This window comes from Girardinichthys multiradiatus, chromosome 8 (genome assembly GCF_021462225.1).
Source record: "Girardinichthys multiradiatus isolate DD_20200921_A chromosome 8, DD_fGirMul_XY1, whole genome shotgun sequence".
NCBI classification, from domain to species: domain Eukaryota; kingdom Metazoa; phylum Chordata; class Actinopteri; order Cyprinodontiformes; family Goodeidae; genus Girardinichthys; species Girardinichthys multiradiatus.
The window spans coordinates 13,433,493-13,458,227 of NC_061801.1; the positions used below are offsets into that span (position 1 = coordinate 13,433,493).

General features: G+C 39.9%; 3 protein-coding genes across 7 annotated transcripts; 2 read left to right on the forward strand and 1 right to left on the reverse strand.

Moving 5' to 3' along the window:
- The first annotated feature begins 288 nt into the window (after positions 1-288).
- On the forward strand, positions 289-11,800 carry hexb (hexosaminidase B (beta polypeptide)). Of its 2 annotated transcripts, none has more exons than XM_047372574.1 (14): positions 289-607; positions 706-857; positions 3,842-3,907; positions 5,061-5,107; positions 5,205-5,315; positions 5,406-5,507; positions 5,599-5,731; positions 5,815-5,995; positions 6,076-6,162; positions 6,278-6,350; positions 8,788-8,968; positions 10,766-10,856; positions 11,316-11,420; positions 11,500-11,800. In XM_047372574.1, exons 1-14 carry the CDS (start codon positions 354-356, stop codon positions 11,561-11,563), a joined length of 1,647 nt encoding a protein of 548 aa, XP_047228530.1. In that variant the 5' UTR covers positions 289-353; the 3' UTR covers positions 11,564-11,800. The 2 variants fall into 2 exon arrangements, with proteins under 2 accessions (XP_047228530.1, XP_047228531.1); XM_047372575.1 differs by lacking the exon at positions 8,788-8,968 and adding an exon at positions 8,163-8,337 and having other exon boundaries at positions 292-607.
- gfm2 (GTP dependent ribosome recycling factor mitochondrial 2) lies at positions 11,795-20,703 on the reverse strand. Of its 4 annotated transcripts, none has more exons than XM_047372569.1 (20): positions 20,456-20,702; positions 20,292-20,376; positions 19,005-19,050; positions 18,815-18,912; positions 18,607-18,732; positions 18,438-18,526; positions 18,252-18,340; positions 18,105-18,165; positions 16,355-16,540; positions 16,179-16,259; positions 15,939-16,087; positions 15,284-15,424; positions 15,081-15,180; positions 14,807-14,993; positions 14,206-14,282; positions 13,993-14,131; positions 13,724-13,894; positions 12,434-12,549; positions 12,171-12,353; positions 11,795-12,087 (listed from the first exon to the last, which is right to left on the reverse strand). In XM_047372569.1, exons 1-20 carry the CDS (start codon positions 20,495-20,497, stop codon positions 11,959-11,961), a joined length of 2,295 nt encoding a protein of 764 aa, XP_047228525.1. In that variant the 5' UTR covers positions 20,498-20,702; the 3' UTR covers positions 11,795-11,958. The 4 variants fall into 4 exon arrangements, with proteins under 4 accessions (XP_047228525.1, XP_047228529.1, XP_047228528.1 ...); XM_047372573.1 differs by having other exon boundaries at positions 20,460-20,701; XM_047372572.1 differs by having other exon boundaries at positions 20,292-20,388; positions 20,460-20,701.
- Positions 20,704-21,035: 332 nt separating this feature from the next.
- On the forward strand, positions 21,036-24,182 carry nsa2 (NSA2 ribosome biogenesis homolog (S. cerevisiae)). The gene is made up of 6 exons (XM_047373038.1): positions 21,036-21,193; positions 22,841-23,028; positions 23,117-23,264; positions 23,350-23,529; positions 23,616-23,808; positions 23,925-24,182. The coding sequence occupies exons 1-6, from the start codon at positions 21,191-21,193 to the stop codon at positions 23,990-23,992; spliced, it is 780 nt and encodes a 259-aa protein (XP_047228994.1). The 5' UTR covers positions 21,036-21,190; the 3' UTR covers positions 23,993-24,182.
- The last annotated feature ends 553 nt before the right edge of the window (positions 24,183-24,735 follow it).

The following is a 24,735-nucleotide window of genomic DNA, read 5'->3' on the forward strand; positions in this document are numbered from 1 at the left end:
TGAATGAGTGGTTGGAAAAGCACTTCATGGCCACTGTGGTGATAAATCTGTCATGCTTTGGGCTTGTTTCTCTTCCATAGGCCCTGGGAACCTTGTTGCAGTACATGGCATCATGAGCTGTAGAGGTGTTTATTTGTCAGTGCAATATTGTGCAAGTGCAGAAAATGTTTTAAAGTGAAATTTATTGTCTTTTTATTACACGTTCACCAAATATGTCCATTAGAAACGTGGGGACGCTGTACCTGCACACTTGCCCTTTAAATCGCGACTTCCGTGTGGGAAGTCCCGCCCTGCTGCTTCCATATAAACCTGTTGTCGGCCAGGTCTTGTGACTTCACAGTTCTGTTGTCAACATGGCCGGCCAGGTGGGAGTTACCTTCATCTTGCTGGTTCTCGGTTCCTGCTGGGGGCTTCAGAACAACGACGTCGACAAGGAGCCCCAGCTCGTTTTTCAGCCCTCTAAACACGGCTCCTTGTGGCCTCTGCCGCAGAAAGTACAGATCTCGGAGGTTTCCTTCAAACTAAGCTCCTCCAGCTTCAGAATCATTGATGCCAAAGAGTCCAGGGCCGGTGCGAGCTGCAGCCTCCTGCAGCTGGCCTACAGGAGGTCTGAAGGGATGGGGTTGCTTTTTCTTTCTGTTTCCTCAGTCAGTGTCGTGATGCATTCACGGACCTGTTTGCACTTTATCTGCTGTCTCTCTGCAGGTACTATGAATACTTGTTTGGGGGTGTTAAAAAGCAGAAGGTGAATAAAAGCGTGAGAACGGACCCCACGGAGCTGCCGGAACTGCAGGTGTGGATCACATCACCTGACTCGGAGTGTGACGGTTACCCCACTGTGTCATCTGATGAGTCATGTGAGTCTCTTCATTTCCTCATTGATATCGTGTTTTTCTAAACGGCACAGATGGAAAACAGAACTTTGTTACGTTTGACTGGATCAGCTCTTTAAAATCCCTGTTATATGATTTCCTCTATTTTGTACTAAGCTGCATTTGATGAACTTTAGTTTTTGGGAGCATCAGTTCACCACCCACTCGCCAAAAAATGTATTTTGGAGCATTCTTCAGTTTAATAAACTATGTGATGCAAAAAAAACAAAAAAACAGTTTGGTTTGATTAAGCAAAATTAGTAAATTAACATTTTGCTGTTATTAATTCTTCAAAAGGGTTACAGCACATTCCACACTTACTGATCAACCTGAGGTGAAGATCTGTTAAAACTGTGAAAATGAATGAAACTTTAATTGGCGTTGCATAAAGTCAAGCAGAAAATTGCAACTTTGACCATTTCTGTTTGCACATTCTCCTTGGATTGTCCAGATTCCTGGGTCCTCTCCTCCTCACCCCTCTCTTCAGCTCACATGTTATCTACAGGATTTAGATTTGATGACTGAGATGACCATCGAAGAAGGTTAGATTTCTGTGTGGTGAACCACCTCTGTGTTGATTCGGCCATATGTGATGGATCGTTCTGTTAAAAGGCCCGGCCATGACCCATTTTATGATTTGTCCAAATTCACCACCTATCTTAGAGCTGATGATGCTGTTCATTCCAACAAGGTTCTGAGTGCATCTGAAAGAGAAACAGGCCCACAGCATCACAGATCCTCCACCGTACTTGGCAGTGGGTATGAGAGGTTTTCTGCATAGCATCATAAGCCATATAGGTTTTCCACTCTGCTGCAGAGCCGAAATAGTGACCTTTTGGAGATTTTTTATTTTGTTTTTCATTATTATTCCTCTCTTACAACTCCACTCAATCTGCGTTGTAGCAAGACTCTTATGGGTCCTGGTTCCAGTCTTGTGTGACACAGATGAAATTGGTTTTGATCTATACAGAAATTGGTTATTTCAGGTGAATAGCCATTACTTGTTGCCATTTCCTGACTTATGATGTCCAGCACTTATCTGCCTTATTTGAATCACATGTTCTTTTTATTTCATTTTAATCATTTGTATAGCGCTTTAAAACAGCCGACTGGGCAACCAAAGTGCTTGATACTTCATGCATAAAAGGAAAAACGTTCCATAACGGAAAAAACATTAAACAACCAACAGGAATAACAATAAAACAAAACACTAGGATAAAGTGCCACCAAACTACTGGATATTACAAGCCTTTCTGAATAAAAAGGTTTTAAGTTGGGATTTAAAAAGGTGAGCTGCTTCAACAGTCTAGGACCTGCTACTGAGAACGCCCGCTCACCCCAATGTACATACTTGATCCTTGGAACGTTCAATAAAAACTGGGGTGAAGTCCTCAGGGATCTACCACACACACACACACACACACACACACACAAAACACAACAAATCAGATAAATGAGATGGGGCCAAACCATTTAAAGTTTTAAAAATGAACAGTACAAGTTTAAAATCTATTCTAAAACAGACAGGAAGCCAGTATAAAGAAAATAAAACGGGAACGATGTGCTCTCGTCTGGAGGTACCCGTAAGACGCCGGGCAGGTGCATTCTGGACCAGTTTCAGACGCCAACATAAAGAGACAGAAACTTCTCACAGGTAGCAGCCGAAGCGTCCAACAAAACAGATGTAGGTGGATGTAAGACTGTTCCTTAATAAAACCAGAGATGCGTGCAGTTTGTCCTCCCTCCACTGTCGGCTGTCACTGTTCAGCCTTGCTGCATTTTCGCCTGAGGTCACGTACAGTGCTGTTGCGTAACCAGGGCTCAGCTTTATGTTTAGGATGCTTAAGCCCAGCAGCAGCAATAGAATCCTGGATCTCGCGACAGGTGTCGCTGAAAGAAGAGCGGAAGTCATTAGGACATAATGGTATCCAATGAATTTAACAAACTGTGAATCCATAAAAGCATCAGTAAACTCTTTAGCTGTAGCACACATGAGGATGCGACGTTGATAGGCCGCTGCCACGGGTCTACTGGCTGGAGAGGTGGCTGCAAAGTAAAAAAAAAAAAAAAAGATGGGGAAATGATCTGAGATAGCAATAGCGGAAATTTCACAGCGAGAAATAGAAAGCCCATTTGTGATAACGAGATCCAGGGTTTGCCCAAGGTGATGGTTGGTCTGTTTACCAAGCAGGCCTGTAACATCTGCTTCGACTCATCAGTCCACTTCTTATAAGTCCGAACCACAGGTCTGGAAGCTTTAAATTCCTGCCTGTAGGTTGGGATGAGATGGACCAGAGTGGTCAGAAGGTCCCAAAGCAGCCCTGGTGACAGCATGATATGCATCCTTTAAAGTTGTGTAGCGGTGGTGAAGAGTTTTATCCCTGGTGGGACAGGGTGGTTATTTCCAACTGTTTAAAATGGATTTTGATAAGGGAGCCCAATACCAGTTGAAGGATCCAAATTGTCATCTGTTCTATCAGTATATTCAGTACATCTAGTTATATTAGTATATTAAAATGTAAAAGATCATTTTATGCTTTCTCACTGTTGCTTTTTAGTTACTGGAAATCATAAAAATATTTTCCTGGAACTGATTACATCTTGGTGGAAAATAACTTGACTGATAGTGGGCAGATAAGACATACCATCAGGTAAATGGGTCACAGGTACACAGCCAACAGCAGCCACAGTGACATTTTTCAGTGGACAGCTTAAATATGTTGGCCTGATATTTGATTTAAATAGGAATTCATGAATCGTGAGAAATCAGGTGCTTTAACTCGTGCATGCACCCTCTTCCAGGAACAGCGATCCTACTCATGATGCCTAAGAGGAAGCAAAAATTACATGGAAAGCAAACTCCAGGATTAACCCAGACCTAAATGTTTCATGGCTTACGGTCCCGATTTAACCTCCTGGCAAGCTTTACCATCACTGGAAATGCTAAGTGCAACTGTTTGTTTCTGCAGATGAGCTGTCTGTGGATCAGCCGTTCGCTGTCCTGAAAGCACCCAAGGTCTGGGGAGCCCTGCATGGTAGGATTGTATTTACCTATGAGCCTGTTATGAATCATTATCAAATGAAAGTACATATTTTGTTTTTGTAAATATTATCTCAGATGACCACTACAGCCTGACTTTATTTCACTTTGAGCTGCAGTAACTTTAACAATGTAACTTTTATTCGGTTAACTCCATCTCTCAATAACTTTTAAATTAGTATGTATATGGGTCACTACTTTTGAGATTTGCCATTTATATTATACATCGAGACATTCATTCCTTTCTCTTTTTTTTTTTTTTTTTTTGAAGCGATTTTGAAGTGCCTTACACCCCTTGAGTCTGTTCACATTACAATCTCAGGTTACAGCCACTTAGCAACAGCTCAAGCTCAGTCAGATTGGATGCAGAGCATCTAATTTACTTTTTAAAATCTTCCCACGGATTCTAAACTGGTGTAAGATCTGCACTTTGACTAGACCGTTCTAACATATGAATATGTTTTTGATTAAGACCAACGGTCTTAAACTCCAGTTCAGCCAGTGGCCTGCATCTCTGGTCCAACCCACCTAAATCAAAATGGGTAAATTACCTTCTCAGAATGCAATGATGCAGATGCACCTCTAAATGTTGCAGGAGTTTGAGACTCCTGATCCAAACCTTTCAACTATAGCTCCATCTGCATGTTTAGGGTTGTTGTCCTGCTGGAAAGTGAACCTCCAACACAGTCTCAGGTCTTCCTTAATCTCTAATGGGTTTTCTTCAAGGATTGCCCTTTATCTAGCTCCATCCATCTTTTCATCAACTCTGATCACTTCCCCTGTCCGTGATGATGGAAAGCATACCCACAGCATGATGCTGCCACCACTATGTTTTACTGTGGAAATAGTGTGTCTGGGGTGATACCCAGTGTTACTTTTCTGCCACCCATAGAATTTTGCATGTAGGCCAAAAAGTTCTATTTGCTCTCTTCTGAGCATCATCTTCCACATGTTTCATACATGTTTCATCATACATGGCTTATTGCAAACTGGATTTCTTATGGCTTTTTTCCATAAAGGATAAATCTGAGTGCACAACTACAAGCTGTAGGCACTTTCAGCCAAACATCAGGGGTTTTTCAGATGTGGTTGAACTTGCTATGAATAATCTTTTTAAACCTTATTTTATTTTTCTTCGTCTTTCTGAGGTCTGGAAACTTTCAGTCAGTTGGTCTATGAGGACGAGTATGGCGCTGTAAGTAGGACAGTTTAACTGCATTTCTCCTTTTTGTTGAACTGTTTCTGAACCCAGGTATAACGTCTTACTTGGGTTGTTTCTGCAACTTTTTCAGAAAAGCATCAATTCTTCAGCAATCAGTGACTTCCCAAGATTTGCTCACCGAGGCGTCTTGCTCGACACGTCACGACATTTCCTTCCAATTAAAGTCCTCCTGGCTAATTTGGTATATAAACTTGTTGTCTTATTATGTTTCATTTTTTTATTTATTTTCATTCAATTTTAATTTAAAATTTTACTTCTCTCCATTATACAGGAAACCATGGCGATGAATAAATTCAATGTCTTCCACTGGCACATTGTCGATGATCCATCTTTTCCTTACCTGAGCCAGACGTTCCCAGAGCTGAGTCAAAAGGTCAAGACTGTTCATCTGTGTTGACTCAAACCAAAATGTTTTATTATTTTGCTGTGCTGTGACATAAATGTACCCATCATAATATCCACAGGGCGCCTACCACCCATACACCCATGTGTACACGCCAGCAGATGTGAAAATGGTGATTGAGTTTGCTCGCCTCAGAGGCATTCGGGTCGTCTCAGAGTTTGACACCCCAGGGCACACCCAGTCTTGGGGTAAAGGTGGGTTGTCTAGTTGTTGACATCCCATTTGGATTTGGTTTTAATGTTCTCCTAATGTCTACTTCCATGTGTTTGCTTCTCAGGCCAACCTGACCTCCTCACGCCTTGCTACGCTGGCTCCAAGCCCTCCGGCACCTTCGGCCCGGTGAACCCCATCCTGAACTCCACATATGACTTCATGGGGCAGTTCTTCAAAGAGATTAGCACTGTGTTCCCCGACGCCTACGTTCACCTGGGAGGCGACGAGGTGGACTTCACGTGCTGGTGAGGCATCCCATATGTTCTGAACAATCTCAAAGACCAAACGGATGTTGGTGGCTCTTATTGATTGATTGTCTTTACAGGAAGTCCAACCCAGACATTCAGAGGTTCATGGAGCAGCAAGGCTTTGGACAGGACTACAGCAAATTAGAATCCTTCTACATCCAAAAGTACGTATTTCATTCTGGTTATGTGTTTTTTTTTTGTTTTTTATGGTTTTGGGTTGTTTTTTTTGAAAGTGATCCAATTTAATTTCAGTATTTATTTATTTTTTTTGTCTGATAGACTTCTGGATATTGTCACCACTACCAATAAAGGCTACATCATCTGGCAGGAAGTCTTTGACAATGGAGTTAAGGTATCCTCTTATAGGTTTTAAGTTTTTTTTTTCAAGTGAATCCAGAGGTTGTTATTGAAATGCTTGCTTATTGATTGTTAAACCTCAATGTATTTTTTTTGTAACCTGGTTTTCTTTCTCAATAATTTAGAAAAGGGTTATTAAAGGGACTTTGGAGATGCTTGTAGGTTGCTGCTGCTGTTGTTGTTGTTGTTTAGGGTTGTCCCACCCGAACCAGGTTTATTTTTATGATCAGCTGGAACCATATGAAAGTATTGTCACATTATCAACAAGTCATATCAAAACAAAAATGCTAGTATTAGAAAAAATGAGAGCAAATTATTATCTGCACCCAATGTAAATTGGAGCATTTTAATTTGTTTTCATTTTTAAGACTTGAGCTGTATGTGTCGATTCAGAGGAACATTTTGAAACTGGCATCAAACAAGTTAACGGCATGTTGGAGCAACATATCAGGGCCGTACTGTAGAAAATATCCCTGACAAGAAAATAGGAAAAAGGATGGTAGAGACTGCAGCACATGGGATTAGAGTTTTACTGCTCCTAAAAGCTTCAGGGTTCAAATATATACATGGTGATTTTTTTATTTATTTTTACGTCTTGATCAGATTAGAGCTCTGCATCTGCTGAGGCCACTCCTACCTTCTAAGTTTTGTGCTAAACTCAGCTACAGTTCACTCTGGAAATACATATAGGTAAAGATGCAAATTTGTATGTAGCTGCTCATAAGCAGTATATTTAAGTTAGAAACCAACTTGACACTCAGATTGAACAAGATTCTTCTTTGACAATATATTTTTATTTTAGTGATTCAGGATTTAAAAAAATCCTGAAGCTGATTTCAATAGTTGCATTAAATTTAAAACAAATGTAAATATTGAAGGTAGGCATGGGCTGGTATAACATTTAAAGCAAGAATCTGGTGAAACTGCTGGTGAAATAATATTATTATTGATTATTACATTTATAAATATGTTTTACAACATTTAGTTTTACTATTATTTTGATATATGGACCTAAGTAACCTTCACTGAAGGTAGTAGTAGTTACAATTGAAGAAAAGGATGATGAAGAAATGAAGCCTCCATTGGTGAAGAAAATGACGTAATGTTTTTCTTGATGTCCATGCAGTCCAAACTTTAGGGCTGTCTAAAGATGCACATTTTATTATTGCTGCATATTTTAAATTTTTGGGCTGCACCGTGGTGCAGTTGCCTTGCAGCAAATAGGTACTGGGTTTGAGGTCCTGGGGGGTCTTTCTGCAGGGAGTTTGCGTGTTCTTCGCGTGCACGTGTGGGTTCTGTCTCCGGGTACTCCAGCTTCTTTCCACAGTCCAAAAACATGACTGTTGGGTTAATTGGTTCCTGTAAATTCCCCTAATGTAGGAGTGTGAGCATGCATGGTTTTCTGTCCTGTGTGGCTCTTTGCTGCCCTTTTGATGGACTAGCGTCCTTTCCAGGATGTACGCCGCCTCTCACCCAATGACTACTGCAGACGGGTACCAACACCCACCTCCGCAACCCTGAAAGGACAGCGGGTATAGATGATGGATAGATGGATTTTTTTATTTGCTTGTTTGGATTTTCACATTCTCCAAATAAAGCGTGCAGCTCCATACAAGTTTATAACTTTAAAATGAATAAATTGACATAAATAAAAAATAAGTTGACACCAACATTTTCCAGATTTATCTCCAAGTGGGTGCTTACAGTTGCTTTCTTTTTTATATTCTTCCCCACCTGTTCACCTTTTGTCCTTTCAACCTATGACCCCAATATGTAAGGATGTACGTTTGGCTTGTAACAATTGCAGCTGAAGCCCGACACTGTAGTGCATGTGTGGATTGGCAGTGGGACTAACACAGAGATGAGCAAGGTGACTGCAGCAGGATACACCACCATCCTCTCCGCCCCATGGTATTTAGATTATATTAGCGTCGGACAGGACTGGCAGAAGTACTACAAGGTTGAGCCGCTCAACTTCAACGGTCAGTTTTGTTAATAATAATGATAAAAATTGTGTTTTTAATTTTCTTCAATCATTGCATGGTGGAGGGGAAAAATAAATTTTTCTTGGCCCGTTTTTATTCAGCAGGTTAACGTTTTAAAGAAACTGCACAGTTGTGACAATAAAAGTCAGATTGCCGCTGTGTGAACCTGAGGCAGTGTGGTTGGTGGTTTTGCTCATCTATTGTGGGGCTTTATGTATTTCACCCAATTCTTGACCAGTCTTCAGTTTTACAATGATCAGATAAAACCTACGGGGACTACTGGATAACATCTATTGTTAGAAACCTCTAGCTAGAGCAAGACGAAAGGTGTTCTCAACCTTTTTAGATTCACAGACATTTTAGAGGGACCCTGAACAGATGGAACAACTCATTGTGATTTTTATATTTCCATCTGTCTCCCTCTCTGTGTTTGTGTGCGCTCTGTAGCTGAAACCAGACACACTAATCCACGTTTGGAAAGGAAACCAGGAGAAATACCAGAATGAGATGGCAAATATTACATCGGCAGGGTACAAGACCCTGCTGTCCTCTCCCTGGTATCTGAACCGTATCTCCTACGGCCAGGACTGGCAGGGCCATTACAAAGCCGACCCGCAAGATTTTAAGGGTTTGTGTCTGCATGATTGATATTAAAAAAAAATTTTTTCTTTTATGCGTTGCTTGAAACCTACCCATTTTTATACAAGGGTGCACCGATTGCGGTTTTTTTTTATGGCTGATGACCGATTACCAATCTTTAAAAATCCTGACCTGCCAATTCTGATTTTGGCTGATACAGATTTTTTTTTTTATTACCAACACTGTCAGGTGTCATAAGGTCACAACACACCTGCAATGTTCCAGTCTTAGGTTGTCAACTGTTGTGAACCACGCACGTTCAGACCTGACCTGGTGGGCGGGCCTGTCAGTCAGCCCTCTCTCATGGCTGAGCAAAAGGGGACACTGGGTGATTTTTTTGAGGTTTTGCGGAGGTAGATAAAATCGATTTCACATGCAAGTATCGACCAATCACCCAAAATTAAGGAAATCTGGGCCGATCAATCGGTGCACCCCTAATTTTAAGTTATGCTTTGGTTATGTCTTTCATTGAACGCTTTGCGATGCCTGCTGTAGGCTTCACCTAAACAGTGCTGTTCAGAATTACACTATGACCTCATCAGTGCAAGAAGTAGGGACCCCTTGTGAAAGCTGAAGGATGTAGAACATGGTGTTTTTCATTCAAGGCAATATCAAAAGATTTTGGAAGACCGAGGAAACTGAAGCTCTACTTGTTCCTGTTTACATAGAAGCTGGTGTTTGCAACATAGCTAGCTTCTGCAGGAAGTTAGAAAAGTAGCAACTGTCAGCCTGTGGATTCTTCAAGAACACAGGATTAGGTCTAAGTTTAAACACACTGAATCCTGTGTTTCAACAGCCTTTAAAGGGGTTTCAGATCCTTGACTGTAAAACTTGTACTCTATACTGCATGCTGACTCAAATGATTCCATGGGCAAAGGTTAATAGATCAAGCCTATTTACAGAACGTTTCATGGATAAGCCACAGTCCTTCTGCGATGGTGAGCAAAGTCAAATAAAGCACAGCTCTTAAAGAATGTCGATTATCGGTTTAATGAGCAAAAATAAAAATCATGGGAAAGAGAAAAGAGCCATCTGATGGTACAATGAGCTCTATGTTCTCCCATAGTGAGGTGTTACCTCTTTAAAATATTAAACCTTTAACAACCAAATCAAAGTGTTTTCTACAGTGGTTTTGGCAAAACTAGGTTTCAGGCCTTATGTGTCTAGACCAGTGGGACCCAGTCTCAGTCCTCAGGGCCCCCTGTCCTGCAGGTTTTAAATGTGTTGCTGCTCCAGCACATTCGATTCAAATGATTGCATGACCTTTTCCGGCCATCAAGTGCTGCTGCAGCCTGGTAATCACCCAGTTATTTAAATCAGGCATGTAGCAGCAAGGAGACACCTAAAACAGGCAAGACAGGGGGCCTTGAGGAGCAGGGTTGGGAACCACTGGTCTAGACGACAAGTGCAAATCCAGCAACAGAGGAAATGTTTAAAAGGTTTTTATGCTATAAGCTAGAAAGTCTGGCTCAAATCTCAAAAATTATGGATGATTTCAACATTACTGAACTTTTTTTATGCAAGAATGTTTAAATAGTTACAGAACAAGTTACTTTGCATTAATTAGCAATTATTCAGTATAAAACACAGGGAATCAGTTATTATGACCAGCACTGTAGGAGATGCTTCTTCATTTGGCTGCAATTTGGCTCAAATGTTTTTAAATTCTATCAGAGTTGTCACTCCTGTGCAAGCCTTTGTAAGCCTGCTGAATAAAGAGTGGGAAAATGTACTTGTGGTTATGCATTGGAAGCTAAATGTACTTTATGTTTAAAAACAAAAACAGGAACTGAAGAGCAAAAGAAGCTTGTGATTGGTGGAGAGGCCTGTCTTTGGGGAGAATACGTGGATGCTACGAATTTGACACCAAGACTCTGGTAAAACATGTCATTCTTGGCTTATTTAATACATACGATGCCTGGCATAGTTATTCATTGCTACATTTTGACCTTACAGCCACAAACTAATTTATTTTGATTTAGTTGTGTTTGAGAGATCAACACATAATTGCAAAGCAACAGGAAAAAGTTATATATATTTTAAACTGTTCAGCAAATAATTACGTGAATAGTGTGGTATCTCCTCGCCATAATGCAGCAACCACTGGATTTCACAGTGGAAAGGGCATTTTAAGGATGATATGTAAGAAGGCAATTGGAGATTTGATACAGCATGCACACTATTGGTCTGTCATTTAAAATCCTGTTTAAAATGTATAGAAGTTTTGTAATATAACATTGTGAAAAAATTGAAGGGATGCAATTACTATTTCAAGGCACCATAAACGATATATATTTTGCACAGATAATATCAGAATACTCTTTTATAACTCCTAGGCCTCGAGCCAGTGCTGTAGCAGAGCGGCTGTGGAGCGCTAAAGAGGTCACAGACATAGGCGACGCCTACAGCAGACTTTCTATTCACCGCTGTCGTTTGGTTGTGTAAGTATGCACTTCCAAATATTATTACATTATGTACAAGAAACCTCATTAAGAATTTTTTTTTTTTCTCTCCTATAAGGCGTGGAATACCAGCTGAGCCGCTGTCTCCCAGCTTTTGTCCACATGAATACAAAGGTATATGAGCCCTTCTGAAACGCTAGTCTGGGAACAGAGAAGGGAAGCGTATCTACACATTTATCAACCTTAATGGTTGGTTTGTAAACTAGGGAATCAAATGTGAAGCGTCCTCCTCAGAGCTGTCACTATACTTAATAATTCTGATTCACAAATCATTTATGTTGATGTGATTGATTTTCTACATGCCATTTGATGGTGAAATTGTTTGTAAAAAAAAATCAAATAAAATGCTGATATTGTAATTGCTTCTGTGTTTGTTTTTATTAGGAAAAACTATACAGAAAGACAGTGGCAGCAAATCTATTTACAGCACATTAGGAATAGCGTGTTTTTATTTTCGACAATAAATAGAATCTTTTTCCAGTCTCAAAACTGTAAAGATGTATCTGGTTTTGTGCGGTCACATCACACCTGACATTCTTTTAAGAAGTGCGCCCTGGTCCTGTAGGTTCATGGCTTCATATGCATCCAGCTCCAATGAAAAACTGGCATTCCCAGAGGTCACAGTGCGCAGGACGGTGGAATAACCCTTTAATGTGTGAGAGGATTCAATATTGAATCATTTTCATAGAGACCTTGCAGAGGTTTTATTTATATGATGCGTCGTCTCACCATCATTTCAGCCAGTGGCACAGTTGCCAGCAGCACTTTGTTGTCATGACGACTCTGGATGTCTCTGACCGTCCCCCGTCTTTGGGCCAGGTCCCCCAATACGGAGCTGAGGTGCTCCTCTCCGAGGGTCACCTCCAGGGCCATGACCGGCTCCAGAACCTGTCCTCCCGCCAGCCTCAGGGCCTGCGTCACACAGTCACACATTTGCGACGTTTCTGTGTACATTGTAGTGGTTTTAACAGAAAAACATTTACTGGGTTTACCTTCAGCATGCAACGGGACACGCAGGCGGACACCATGGCCGGCGACGTCCCTGGTTCCACAGAAACACTGTGGATTAGAGAGGATACACCTTGCACGGGATAACCCAGCAGCGGGCCTGGAGAAGGAATCGAGAGATATGGTGTCAAAGTACAAAAAGAGGAACTTCAGGTTACACCCATGCTTTAAAACAGAAACATGTTCTAACCCTGCTTTTACTGCTGAACATTTACACTACAACAGGATTATAGTCGGCACATTACAACCATAAACTACAGCGAGAATTTATCGAAGAAACAAAGCAGACAGGTCAGAGATAACATTGTGGAGAAGTTTGGGTTATTAAACAATTACCAAGGCTTTAAACATCTCACAGAGCACTGTTCAGGCCATTATCAGAAAAATATAACGGCACAACTGCACCAAGACATGGCCGTCCACCTTAACCGTACAAGGCTGGGGGAGGGGAGGAGTGATCAAAAGCAACCAAATCCACTGCTTAGGTGGGACAATCTCTTATTTCTATTTTAATGCCATGTTAATTTCGTTCTCCACAAATCTATCTGTTGGGGACATGACCAGCAGAAAGCTCTAAAAGTCCTGTTTGCCCTCTGTCACAAGCCATGAAGCGGGCATGGCAAACAAATAGAAGAAACAGCTCTTGTGACAAATTGACCTTTTGCAGCAGAAACCAAACACTGCTCATCACTTTTGAAAGTCAATGTTAACATGCACCAACCATCCAATCTTACTGAGCCCGTGTTATTTTGCAAAGAAAATGGGAAAATTCTTTAGTCTCTGGATGAAAGAAGCTGGTAAGAGACATAATCCTAAAGACTTTAAGCTGTATTATGGGGGCGGGTTAACACAAAGTCATGAGTTGCACTGGATTTTATTTAGGGGTATCAAGGTAAAAGGGGGTTTAATACAAATTCAGACAACACTTTTCCGGCTTTTACTTCCTAATAAGGCAATTAGTATTACTTAGTATTGATCTTTCATATAAATTCCTAATGGACAATGAAGTTTAAGATTGTAACGTGACAAAATGTTGTAAATGAAATAGTTGAAGGGATATGAATATCTTTGCATGTCAGTGAACACCCCACACTGCTGCTATTGTTCTGTCTGTAACACTTCTATCTAAAAAAAAAAATCCATGACAAAATCATTTCCTGCTGGGTGAAAGAAATAAAGTGTGTAGTTCGGTGCATTCCTGAAAAAGACAAGCTGCTGTTTGGGCTGTCAGATGATAATTTTGCTTAGACCAGATTTATTGAAGCCACTTTTACCTTGAAGATATGAGCTCTGTACTCCATTCTCCACAGCCTCTTTTATTTCTGGTAAGATCTGCACTTGTAATTTTTCTGAAAATGCGACTTCACATGAGATGTCCACTGGTCTGACGGTCAGATTGACTGACGCAACATGCCTTCTGTCCCCTATGGTCCGGTCCAGTGTGTCTAACAAAGCCAAATACCAAAGTTGGTTCATGCATTAGCTGATTTTTTTAGCCTTCAAGGGCTGACAGTAAAATACACCCTAACATTGAAAACTGTACCTGTAGCCGAGACCTCTTGAAGAATGGTTTCTCTGTAGGCCACCTGCAGCGGCCCGAGGTGAGTCTCGATGCCATACTCTCGTCTGATTCTATCGTGGATGATCTCGATGTGCAGCTCCCCCATTCCACACAGGATGGTCTTGGGGCCGAAAGAAAAGGTTAACTCACTGTGCCCGAAACGAAACCCCCTAGCTGATCCAAAAATTGTATTACCTGACCAGAATCAGGGTCAACTCTGACTTTCAGGCTGGGATCTTCTCTCTGCAGGCAATTCAGCGCATTCTCCAGATCTTTTAGTAAAACAGAAACATGTTTGGAAGGCTGTCAAATTTGCTGGAGTGCAGCACAACAACATGCAGTGCCACTTTGTCGCTGTACAGCCATAAACGTTTAAGTATTTTGGTGGGATTTTATTAGATAGATCAACACAAAGCAGAGCAGAACATTGATGTGGAAGAAAAAATATAAACTATAGGGCTAATAATTCCTTTTTTGCCGAATAAACATTGAGAAACTGAAATTCAAGATGTAGAGGGATCAGGATCCTGTTCTTGATTCCTAAACCTGATTTTTGTTACTCAACATGTTTAACTCTGGGTTTTTTTCTGTATTCCTTGGTCTTTATGATATTGTTTGTTTATTGAGGTTCTTTAACAAACCTCTGATGGTAATTAATTACACTAATTCCACTCTACAATTATTGTTACCTATTTTTGGTCTGTCACAGAAAATCTCAATAAAACACATTCAAATTGGGTTGTAACATGACGAAATGTGAAAAAGTTCAACGGGTATGAATAATTTAAGCACCGACCTGCCTGTTTGGCCATGGTGGGGGGTTCTATGGTGCAGAAGAAGACAGGATCAGGGACCTCCACTCCAGAGAGGACGATGTCGGCATTTTCTCTACGCTTCTTCCCCGTCTCGCTGTCGTTCTGGGCTCGATGAGCAGCAGCAGCTGCTGACGCCTTGGAGGAAACGATGGTGTCTCCTGTGACCGTCTAATGCGAAAGCAGAAAACATTAGCAGCCTCTGAATATCAAAAAGGCGTAGGAAAAAAAATCTTTATTTCGACAGGTCTGCTCTACCTGCTTCAGTCCTACAGTCAGGGCAATGTTCCCTGCACTCATTGAGGGGACTTCCACGTGCTGATCAGCAAACGGCACCAGCAGCCTGCTCATCCTCTCCCTGGAAACAGAAAACTTCTATCAGTTTGTGTTATGATAAGACTTTGTGACTCTTGCGCTGCTCTAAACACGGCACATGGGAAGGTGGGATGGAGACACCATACGTGCTGTTCCGGTTTAAGTTGTGGACGGCTGTCTGTGGTTTGAGAGTTCCAGAGTAGATCCTCAAAAAAACCAGGGGACCACGCTGCTTGTCATGGAGAACCTTAAAGGCCAAGGCACAGAGGTCGTCTTTGTACCACCGTCTGTCGGATTATGCAGGACAAACACTGTTACATTTGATGAAAAATAATAAAACCATTTTTAAAAGACTAATTCTTAAAATAAATTAGGAGAAGTTGTGTTGTATAATGTGTCAGTGTGGAAATAATTCAGTGCCCCACCATTTTTTCCCCAATTGAATATAGATCAAGTAAATAAAAAAAAAACATAGAAGGAATTATGAAAAATATGTGATCAATATAATTTAATAATTAGATCACTTAAGATGATGCAATGCAGACAGTGTATTCAGGTCTGTGAAAAACTTACTTTAATACAAAAAAATATAAAAGCATTAAAAATATACAAAGTTAACCTTTAAATATGTTTAATGTTTTACATGTTTAGAAATGTATACACAATGTTTATTCCCAAAACATATATATGTACTGATCAATAAAACATCAATTATTCAGTTAACTAATAAAGCATTTAGACATGAACATGTAACCTGTGTATTTTATCATCAGTAAAGCATATTAGCTTCAGTTCACTCACACCAGGTCATGGAGCCGTTCGTTGGGAGCGGGCAGGTAAGCAGTGATGGCATCTAAAAGAGGCTGAACGCCTTTGTTCTTCAGAGAGCTCCCACAGAGCACTGGGACACCTTTCCTGGCCAGGGTCACTCGGCGCACAGCTTCCTGTAGCTGAAATCATGTTTGTCATAGTTAAGTTTGTGTTCACATGTAATGATGCTTAACAATGTCCTATTCTGGCTCTGTGCAGTGGAAGACTTACTTTGTTCACGGGAACGCCATCAAAATTGTCACTACAATCTGTCAGCAGCAGCTCAGCAAACTCATCATCCAGATCAGCCACCTGGGATTCGGGTAAAAAAAAAAGAAAAAAAAAAGCCCCATCTCAACCCATTCTTGTTTAAAGCTAATTGTTGCCGCAAACTTAGGGAAGTGTACCTGCTCAATAAGGGCTGTCCTGGCCTCACTGGCTGCTTGCAGGAGTTCTGGATCTTCTGACTGGCTGAGAGATCTGAGTTCAAATGCTCGTCCATCGTCTCGTGTCGATGTCAGCTTCCATGTGAGCTTCTGATTGGTTAACAAGTCAACTACACCTGTGAAGTTCTTACCGCTGCCAATGGGTATCTAAGACAGGGATGGATTTGAGAGAAACCTACAATACAACCTCACATAACCATGCCATATCGGCATAGAAACTGAAATATTAAAGTGTTTTTCCTCCAGCCTTCCTCATCCGTCTGAAACACTAAACGGTTTGTTTGTTGCATACCAATGATATACCTCAGTTTTAGACTTTTATGCACATAAATTTTAAGTTAGGAATCTCAGCAATAATTTGAGGCTATTTATGTTACCGCTGAAAGCACAAGTTATGAATAACCGGGATTTACTGAGTAAAAACGCAACGATTAGCTCAGCAACACAATAAGGCTGGGGCATCCATGTACAACTGAGTCTATGTAAAGGTATGAAGAAAGACGCTTTCTAATTGCACTGATCATGAATGTCTGCAAAAACTCCATCCGTTCAGAGAAAATGTCAATGTACAGATGGAAAAAAAAACAATATAAAACATAGGTTTTAAAGTAAAACATACTCTGCAGAGATAAAATTTGCCCCGTGATGTCAAACTTGAACAAGAAGTTAAAAAATGAAAGGAAAAATGAAAGGTTTCCCTAAACAGCAGAAAAGACACCCTGTTTTTACTGGTGTTCAGTTACTGCCTATGAAAAGTTCATGAAAAAGTACCAAATAAAATCTTCAAGGTAATGCTGATTTTTACTATCAAGGTTTAGTCCATTAAGAAATGTTGTAACAATGTCTAAAGTCTGGTGCGGCCCTGGTGGCGCTGAGGGTTAAGGGCAGACCCATGTACGACGCAGGCAGTCGCCCGATCAAATCCCACACCTTTACTGCATACTGCGTTTACTGCATACCCTTCTCCTGCTCTCTCCGCTCTATTTCCTTTCAACTGAATGTAAATAACCTGATTTTAAAGTTAAGGCTGTTTTTTATCAAGCCTGTTCTTGCATCTAAAAAGCCTTCAGTGCACATCTAAACAAAGAAATTAAACACATTTTATGTATCATTTATAATGGGTCCCCATTGCATATGCTGTGTGTGAATTAAGAAAAACGGTTTAAGATTCTTGTGTGCTACTGTTTGAAGGAGATTAGGTTTTTAAGTGTTACTGTCTTTTCTGTCTTTCTGTTTTCCTGTACTTAACAATTAGCTGACCATCTTGGGCTGAAAGTTAAATGCTCCATACACACTCTATGAATGCCCCCAAGTGGTTAAATAATTATTAGCTGAGTTAATCAAAAAATAAGTCCAGATCCACACCATGTCAGTCAGTCCAGTCATTTAGTATGTTGAGGGGAGCGAATCTTCATCTGTGCAGACAAAGCATCTGCATAGCGTGGAATGAGAACGGTAGAGTCATTTTCAGGTAATGGTGATTCAATTATGAATACTACGATATCAGATGCATAGAAAGATATTCAAATGTTCTTTTACTTAAAGCCACTTATCTTCTCGTGGCATTTGAAAGCAAGGCAGAAAGGGATTTGATCAATGTTTCTTTAGGCTCTCTGACTGTTTTTGAATGTTTTTTCTTTAATCATTATTTTACAAGAAAGTCTAGCTGCCTGGACTAAAAAAATAAGAAGAAATTAAGAAGAACCCCTACCTGCAAAAGGACTGGATTGGCTTTCAGTTTCAGTCTTATGCTCTCAATTGAGAAATTTAGGCTGTGAAAAATAAAAATGGCTTTATTTTCAATACCAAGTGAAACAAACTCATCACTTGCAGAAGATACGCTATTTGAGTCACTTACTCTGCTGCAGGCTTGTCCATCTTATTCAGGAAACAAACGCAGGGGATATGGTGCTTCTCTGCCTGCCTCCACACGGTCAGAGTCTGAGCCTGTTGGGGTTTTAAATGGCCACAGAAGTGAACTACATGGTAAAAAACATTTCAAAGTTGAACAAACTAGACAACTGCAGAACGGCTGCTTGCTAACCTCAACTCCAGCAGACGCGTCAAACACAGCAACAGCCCCGTCAAGAACACGAAGCGCCCTTTCCACTTCCAGAGTGAAGTCAACGTGTCCTGCAGGCACACCAGCTTCACTCTTGGCTGCTCCTTCACACTTGTATCTGAATATTTTAGGTTTTAAGAGTTTATATTACCTGGAGTGTCTATGAGGTTGATGCGATGGCCTTTCCAATCAAATGTGACTGCTGCTGACTGTATGGTGATGCCACGTTCCCTCTCCTGAGCCATGAAGTCTGTGACCGTATCTCCATCATCCACATCTGACAGAAACAGACCAGCATGCACGAGCAAACAGTTCAAACATGGAAAACAGACGTCTGCATGCTCCTGCCTGACACACACCTCCTAATGCCCTCGTATAGCCAGAGTAATACAACATCCTCTCTGTTGTGGTTGTTTTTCCTGCGTCGATGTGAGCCATGATGCCGATGTTTCTGATCCTGCAGAAACACACCACACCTTAATACTGATCCCATAAGAAAACGTGTAGGAAATCACCAGTAAAAGTGGATGATGAATAAAAACGACTTACTTCAAAATATCAGGGTTGAGCACAGCCCGCAGTGATTTGATATCATCTGTGACAGTAATAACGAAGGTAAAAACTTAGTATTTGACTAATCATTCACCACCACAATACAAGGCAATTATTGTGTACATCACAACTTAGAGAGAAAAAAACAAAATCAGTAAAATATCTCAGAAAAATCTGTCATTTGCATAAATCCTGCAGCCTTTTTAGCACCTTGCAAAACTATTTACAACCCTTACATTTTTTACATTTTGTAAAATTACAGACACAAATTTCTATGTGTTTTATTTGGGCTTTTATGTGACGTGGAAGGAAAACAATAAGTGGTTTTTAAAATATTTCACCATTAAAAAGTGTCTAAAAAGTGTGATGTGCAAATGTAATGGCCTCCTTTAGTCTAATACCCTCAAATAAAACCTAGTTAAATCTTTTATTGTTAATGAATATAGAACAACTGTAAACCTGCCAAGAGATGGCAGTGCATCGGGAGCATTATGAGAGAAGCAGAGATCCACAGCTTAGGTGGGAGAATCTGTTGAGAAGACGATTATTCATTATGTGCTCAACAAATCTGACCTTTATAAAAGAGTTTATAAATGAGAACTTCTTCAGCAGTAGAAAGGAAGCTTCTTAAGAGTTGGAGGAAGTTGAATGAAGCTAGACACAGGGCAATGCTTGAAGAAAACTGTTGGAGGCTTAGTTCAGAGTCTTTTCAAGCCCGTAAAAGTGGCGTTAACAAACACTATCCATCAAACTGACTGACCTTGAGTTTTTTGCACTGAGGAATGGACAAAGCTGGTAAAGACATAACATAAAAGACTTGCATCTGTAATTGCAGAAAGGGTTTGGTATAAATTATAAACTCAGGGAGGCTGAATACAAATGTACACCTCACTTTTCATATTGGTATTTGTAAAAATGTTGAGATCCATGACAAATTTCCCAATTATGTGCCAGTTTGCGTTGGTTTATCCAAAGGTTTTTGGTATAACTTCACCTACATTCAAGGTGCATGGAGAGGGACATCCCTGCAAATCCGAAAAACTGCAGCCCAAACTTTTAAACATTTAAAAGAATGAAGAAAAAAATCCCAAGTTTACTAAATGCTTTATGAATGTAATTCTTTACTCTAAGTGCGCTATTTAGTAATCGTTTTTAAGCTTAAAATGATGCCTCAACAATACCCTTTAGAAGTGGTATACCTTTATCTGATACTAAGATAAACGTTTCTCTGCATCTTATGTGAACCCTGAGAAAAAATATTTTTAGTAAGTAATAAAAACACACCTGATAGAGCACCATGATATCTTCTTAAATACGAGCTCAGACTACATCTGCAGCTCTGCGATCCAACTCTGAACAAACATCCGCCCTGTGGACCACACTGTTATTAAACGGATCAATTAATAGCAGCATACATGTAAAATAAATATGATTATAATATATCTCACCCACATGACCCTGTGTAGCGTGTGTAAGGCTCCAACGGGCATCTCTACTGCCTGCTTGTTATAAAAGCTCCTTAATGTCTTTCTGTTCGGGCTTTAAACGGAACGAGGCAGGACGAAGAATTGTTGCCTCATTCGTTACAAAAGAAATAAAAACATTAATATGAACGACACAGGATAAGAAATGTATTAAAGTACCATTGAGAGCAAAATAATTTTGGTCACTCATTAGTCACGTTTAAGACGCAACTCCAAAATACATCCCGGAGAACCCGTAGGCTGTCATTTAGTTCCGCGTTTATTAGTAAAGTCGCTATATTACATTTCAGGACGTTTAAACGTTTGAGGACATGTATACAAAGTAACGGCATATTACATTTTAATTTTTCACTTAAAAACTGGTTATCTATGGACCATATCTGTTTCATTGTGGCATAATAACGTTTTTTTTATTTTATTTTTTGCAAAAAAAAAAAATTATAAAACTTGTGGAGAAAAAGAAAAATTTTTTTTATTTATAACCGGCACTTTTTGTAACAGCAGTTTAAAAAATGAAAAATGAAAGACGGATATCTTTTTTTCACCGTGATGATGACTTCCTCTACGTGTCGGCTCAGGGGAAAACAACATCAGAAGAGCCCCAACCTGAGTCAAAAAAAAATCAAATAACACCGTGTCTCTCCCAATTGTGAACAACTGGAACACATTTATTGAAACAAGTAACTTCCTAAGTATAAGATGGTAAGAAAACTAGTCGTCTAAATGTTGTTAATGTACTGTTTTTTTAGACACTAACTCTTTAGTTTTTCTTTAGCTAGCTTTAGCTCTGGTCCGCATGTGGCGATGGGAAGAGGCGCTGCTCTGAACGAGGCTGGGTTTCAAAATTCACCTTATTGTTTCATTGTCACATGTCGGTATTTATTGCAGTCTCTAGTGTATATTTTACTCATGTAAGAAGTTCTCCAAAGTGTTGGCTTAATTACAGTGAAATCATGTTGCTAGCATTTATAGAACTGCTTTGTCAAAATAATATTTGTCATGTTTTCGGAGTTGATCTAATAATATTTATGCCCAAAATATGATACAACATGGTTGGAATCACAACCTGTGACAAGAACATATGGAGTTAGAAGTGTTTGGCATTTGTCCTGTACTTTAATTAACTTTTTTTCAAAGATGCAGTAAGTAATAATGTGTAATTTGGGGTTTGTTGTATTCTTTCTGTTCTGTATGTTGTATTTAAATTTAGTCATGTTAAAGAGGTCTTGTCTTTCCCCAGGCTGTTGTAGTAAAAAGCATTTGTGCTTAATCTCTACTGTCTGGTTGACTTAAGGCTAAGTAAATGGAAGCTTAAAGTAATTCTGTAGCTTGACTATGCATGGGGGTCTTACTGGTGTTAAGGTATAGAGAGGTTTGAAAAAGTAGCTTTTTCAAACCTTCTTAAATATTCTTCCTACTCTTTAAAGTCCCTGTAATGTGATGCCATAGAAAGCGCTGGTGTGACCCAACTATTCTTCATGTGTTTAAGACATGGTAGAAGTTCAACCCCTCTCATCCCAGCTGCTGCACATTGCTGGTCAGCTGGCTGAAATAAGCCTACAATGCTTTCCCCCGCCTAAAAGAAAGATGAATGTGTCTGTTTGGAAAAATTTTCCATCGTGAAACTAAAGTATTGTGTGGAAATTAAAGGAGTGCTAGCCATCACAACATTATCAGCTAATATTAGCAGCTCCCTGTGTCTCTATAAAGTGCAGAATGGCTAAATAAAAGGTGTCTTCTCTGAGAAAACCACCTTAGCTGAAAACTGCTATTTAATAATAATAAATATATATTTTTTTTGTGGAAGTCTATTTGTCAAGATCAAAGTATTTTTCTTTAAAAAAACAAAACATAATTTAGATAATTTGCAATGACCTGAAATTAAACAGCAACCAGAAAATGTACCATGTGTTTGCTGCTTGAGTGTGCAACAATTGTCAGCAAACAGGAATGATGCAGAAATATTTAAACTTCACTGGTCTTCCCCACATTTGTTATGATATTAAACTGTTATACTTCAGGTTGTGTTAAAGGGAAAACATGATTTGTGTGTGTGTGTATGTGTGTGTGTGGAACCAATCAGCCAAAGAGGAAAAGTTTAAACAAGTCTAGAGTTTTATTTAATATTTTGGTTAAGTAAAGAAAATAGAAAGTGGAAAAATATTTTAACTTCAGATGTTATTGTACAAGGTCCTTGGTAACAGCTATTTAGAAATGCATCTTTTTATCACGTTTCTTAAAACACTGTGCAGAAGTTTATAGTAGAATCTGTAAAAGGTTAAATTCAGTACTGTTTTAACTGCAAAGTTCAGTTTCGACATAATGGCATGTCTGTATTTTGTTTTTCAGCCTCAGAACGAGCACATCGAGCTGCACCGCAAGCGGCATGGCTACCGCCTGGACCACCATGAAAGGAAACGGAAGAAGGAGAGCCGAGAGGCACACGAGCGGTCCCACAAAGCTAGGAAGATGATTGGTTTGAAGGCCAAGCTGTATCACAAACAGAGACATGCGGAGAAGATCCAGATGAAGAAGACGTGAGTATGGAGGAGGAAGACCTGTTTTGTTTTGCTTCATTTCCTTTTTGTAACACATTTTCTCCCTTCATTGTTTCATTGTTTTCAGCATCAAAATGCATGAACAGAGGAACACCAAGCAGAAGGATGATAAGACCCCAGAAGGAGCAGTCCCAGCCTACTTGTTGGACAGAGAGGGACAGTCTCGTGCTAAGGTCCTTTCTAACATGATCAAACAGAAAAGGAAAGAAAAGGCTGTAAGTGGCATTTTAAAATCTTTCTGTGGTTTAATTCTTGGTAAGTACACACATATGTGGAAAACTGACATAATGGTCTCTGTAGGGCAAGTGGGAGGTGCCCCTGCCAAAGGTTCGTGCTCAAGGAGAGACAGAAGTGCTTAAAGTCATCCGAACAGGAAAGAGACAAAAGAAAGCCTGGAAGAGGATGGTCACTAAAGTTTGCTTTGTCGGTGACGGTTTCACAAGAAAACCTCCAAAGTACGAGCGTTTCATCAGACCCATGGTAAGCCCACAGCGCAGTTTGAATTGAAATGTTCTGTATTCCTTGTTATGTGCTTGGGTGCCCATCTATTTATATCTTCTTATTAGGGTCTACGTTTTAAGAAGGCTCACGTCACACATCCAGAACTGAAAGCAACTTTCTGTCTTCCCATCCTGGGAGTGAAGAAGAACCCTTCGTCACCACTTTACACCTCTCTGGGGGTCATCACAAAGGGAACAGTAATAGAGGTCAATGTCAGCGAGCTGGGCCTGGTTACACAGGGTGGAAAGGTCATCTGGGGTGAGGGCTCCATTCCAATAACCACTTTTCTAATAACAGATAATATCCTCAGCTTTTGAATATGTCATACTAAGTGTAGGAGATGTTTAAATTTGAATTTATTTTTTACTTCTCAGGTAAATACGCCCAGGTGACAAATAACCCTGAGAACGACGGCTGTATTAATGCAGTTCTACTGGTATAAGACTCTTATGTGCCTAATTACTCCTATTTACACCAAGAGCATTGATCATATCGCAGATGCAAAAGGGGAACTACATTCACCTGAACCGTTGGGAAGATGGCTGGAGCTGGGATTGGCTACATCTACTGCAACAAAAGGACAGCGAACAGAAATAATTGTTTGATATAAATAAACTTGAAATTACATTAAATATTCTCCAGATTTTTGTACTTCCTTGTAAATGCTGTGTGAGAGTAGGATAATAAAAAATATTAATCTCAGACCATATGAAAATCCACACTCTCAAATGCTTGAAAGAACTCAGCTGAAGCTGTAAATTTCTTTAACATCAGCTGATATATTATCTGTTCTTCAGTTTTCATGAACATACTGGTCCTTCTCAAAATATTAGCATATTGTGATAAAGTTCATTATTTTCCATAATGTAATGATGAAAATGTAACATTCATATATTTTAGATTCATTGCACACTAACTGAAATATTTCAGGTCTTTTATTGTCTTAATACGGATGATTTTGGCATACAGCTCATGAAAACCCAAAATTCCTATCTCACAAAATTAGCATATTTCATCCGACCAATAAAAGAAAAGTGTTTTTAATACAAAAAACATCAACCTTCAAATAATCATGTACAGTTATGCACTCAATACTTGGTTGGGAATCCTTTGGCAGAAATGACTGCTTCAATGCGGCGTGGCATGGAGGCAATCAGCCTGTGGCACTGCTGAGGTCTTATGGAG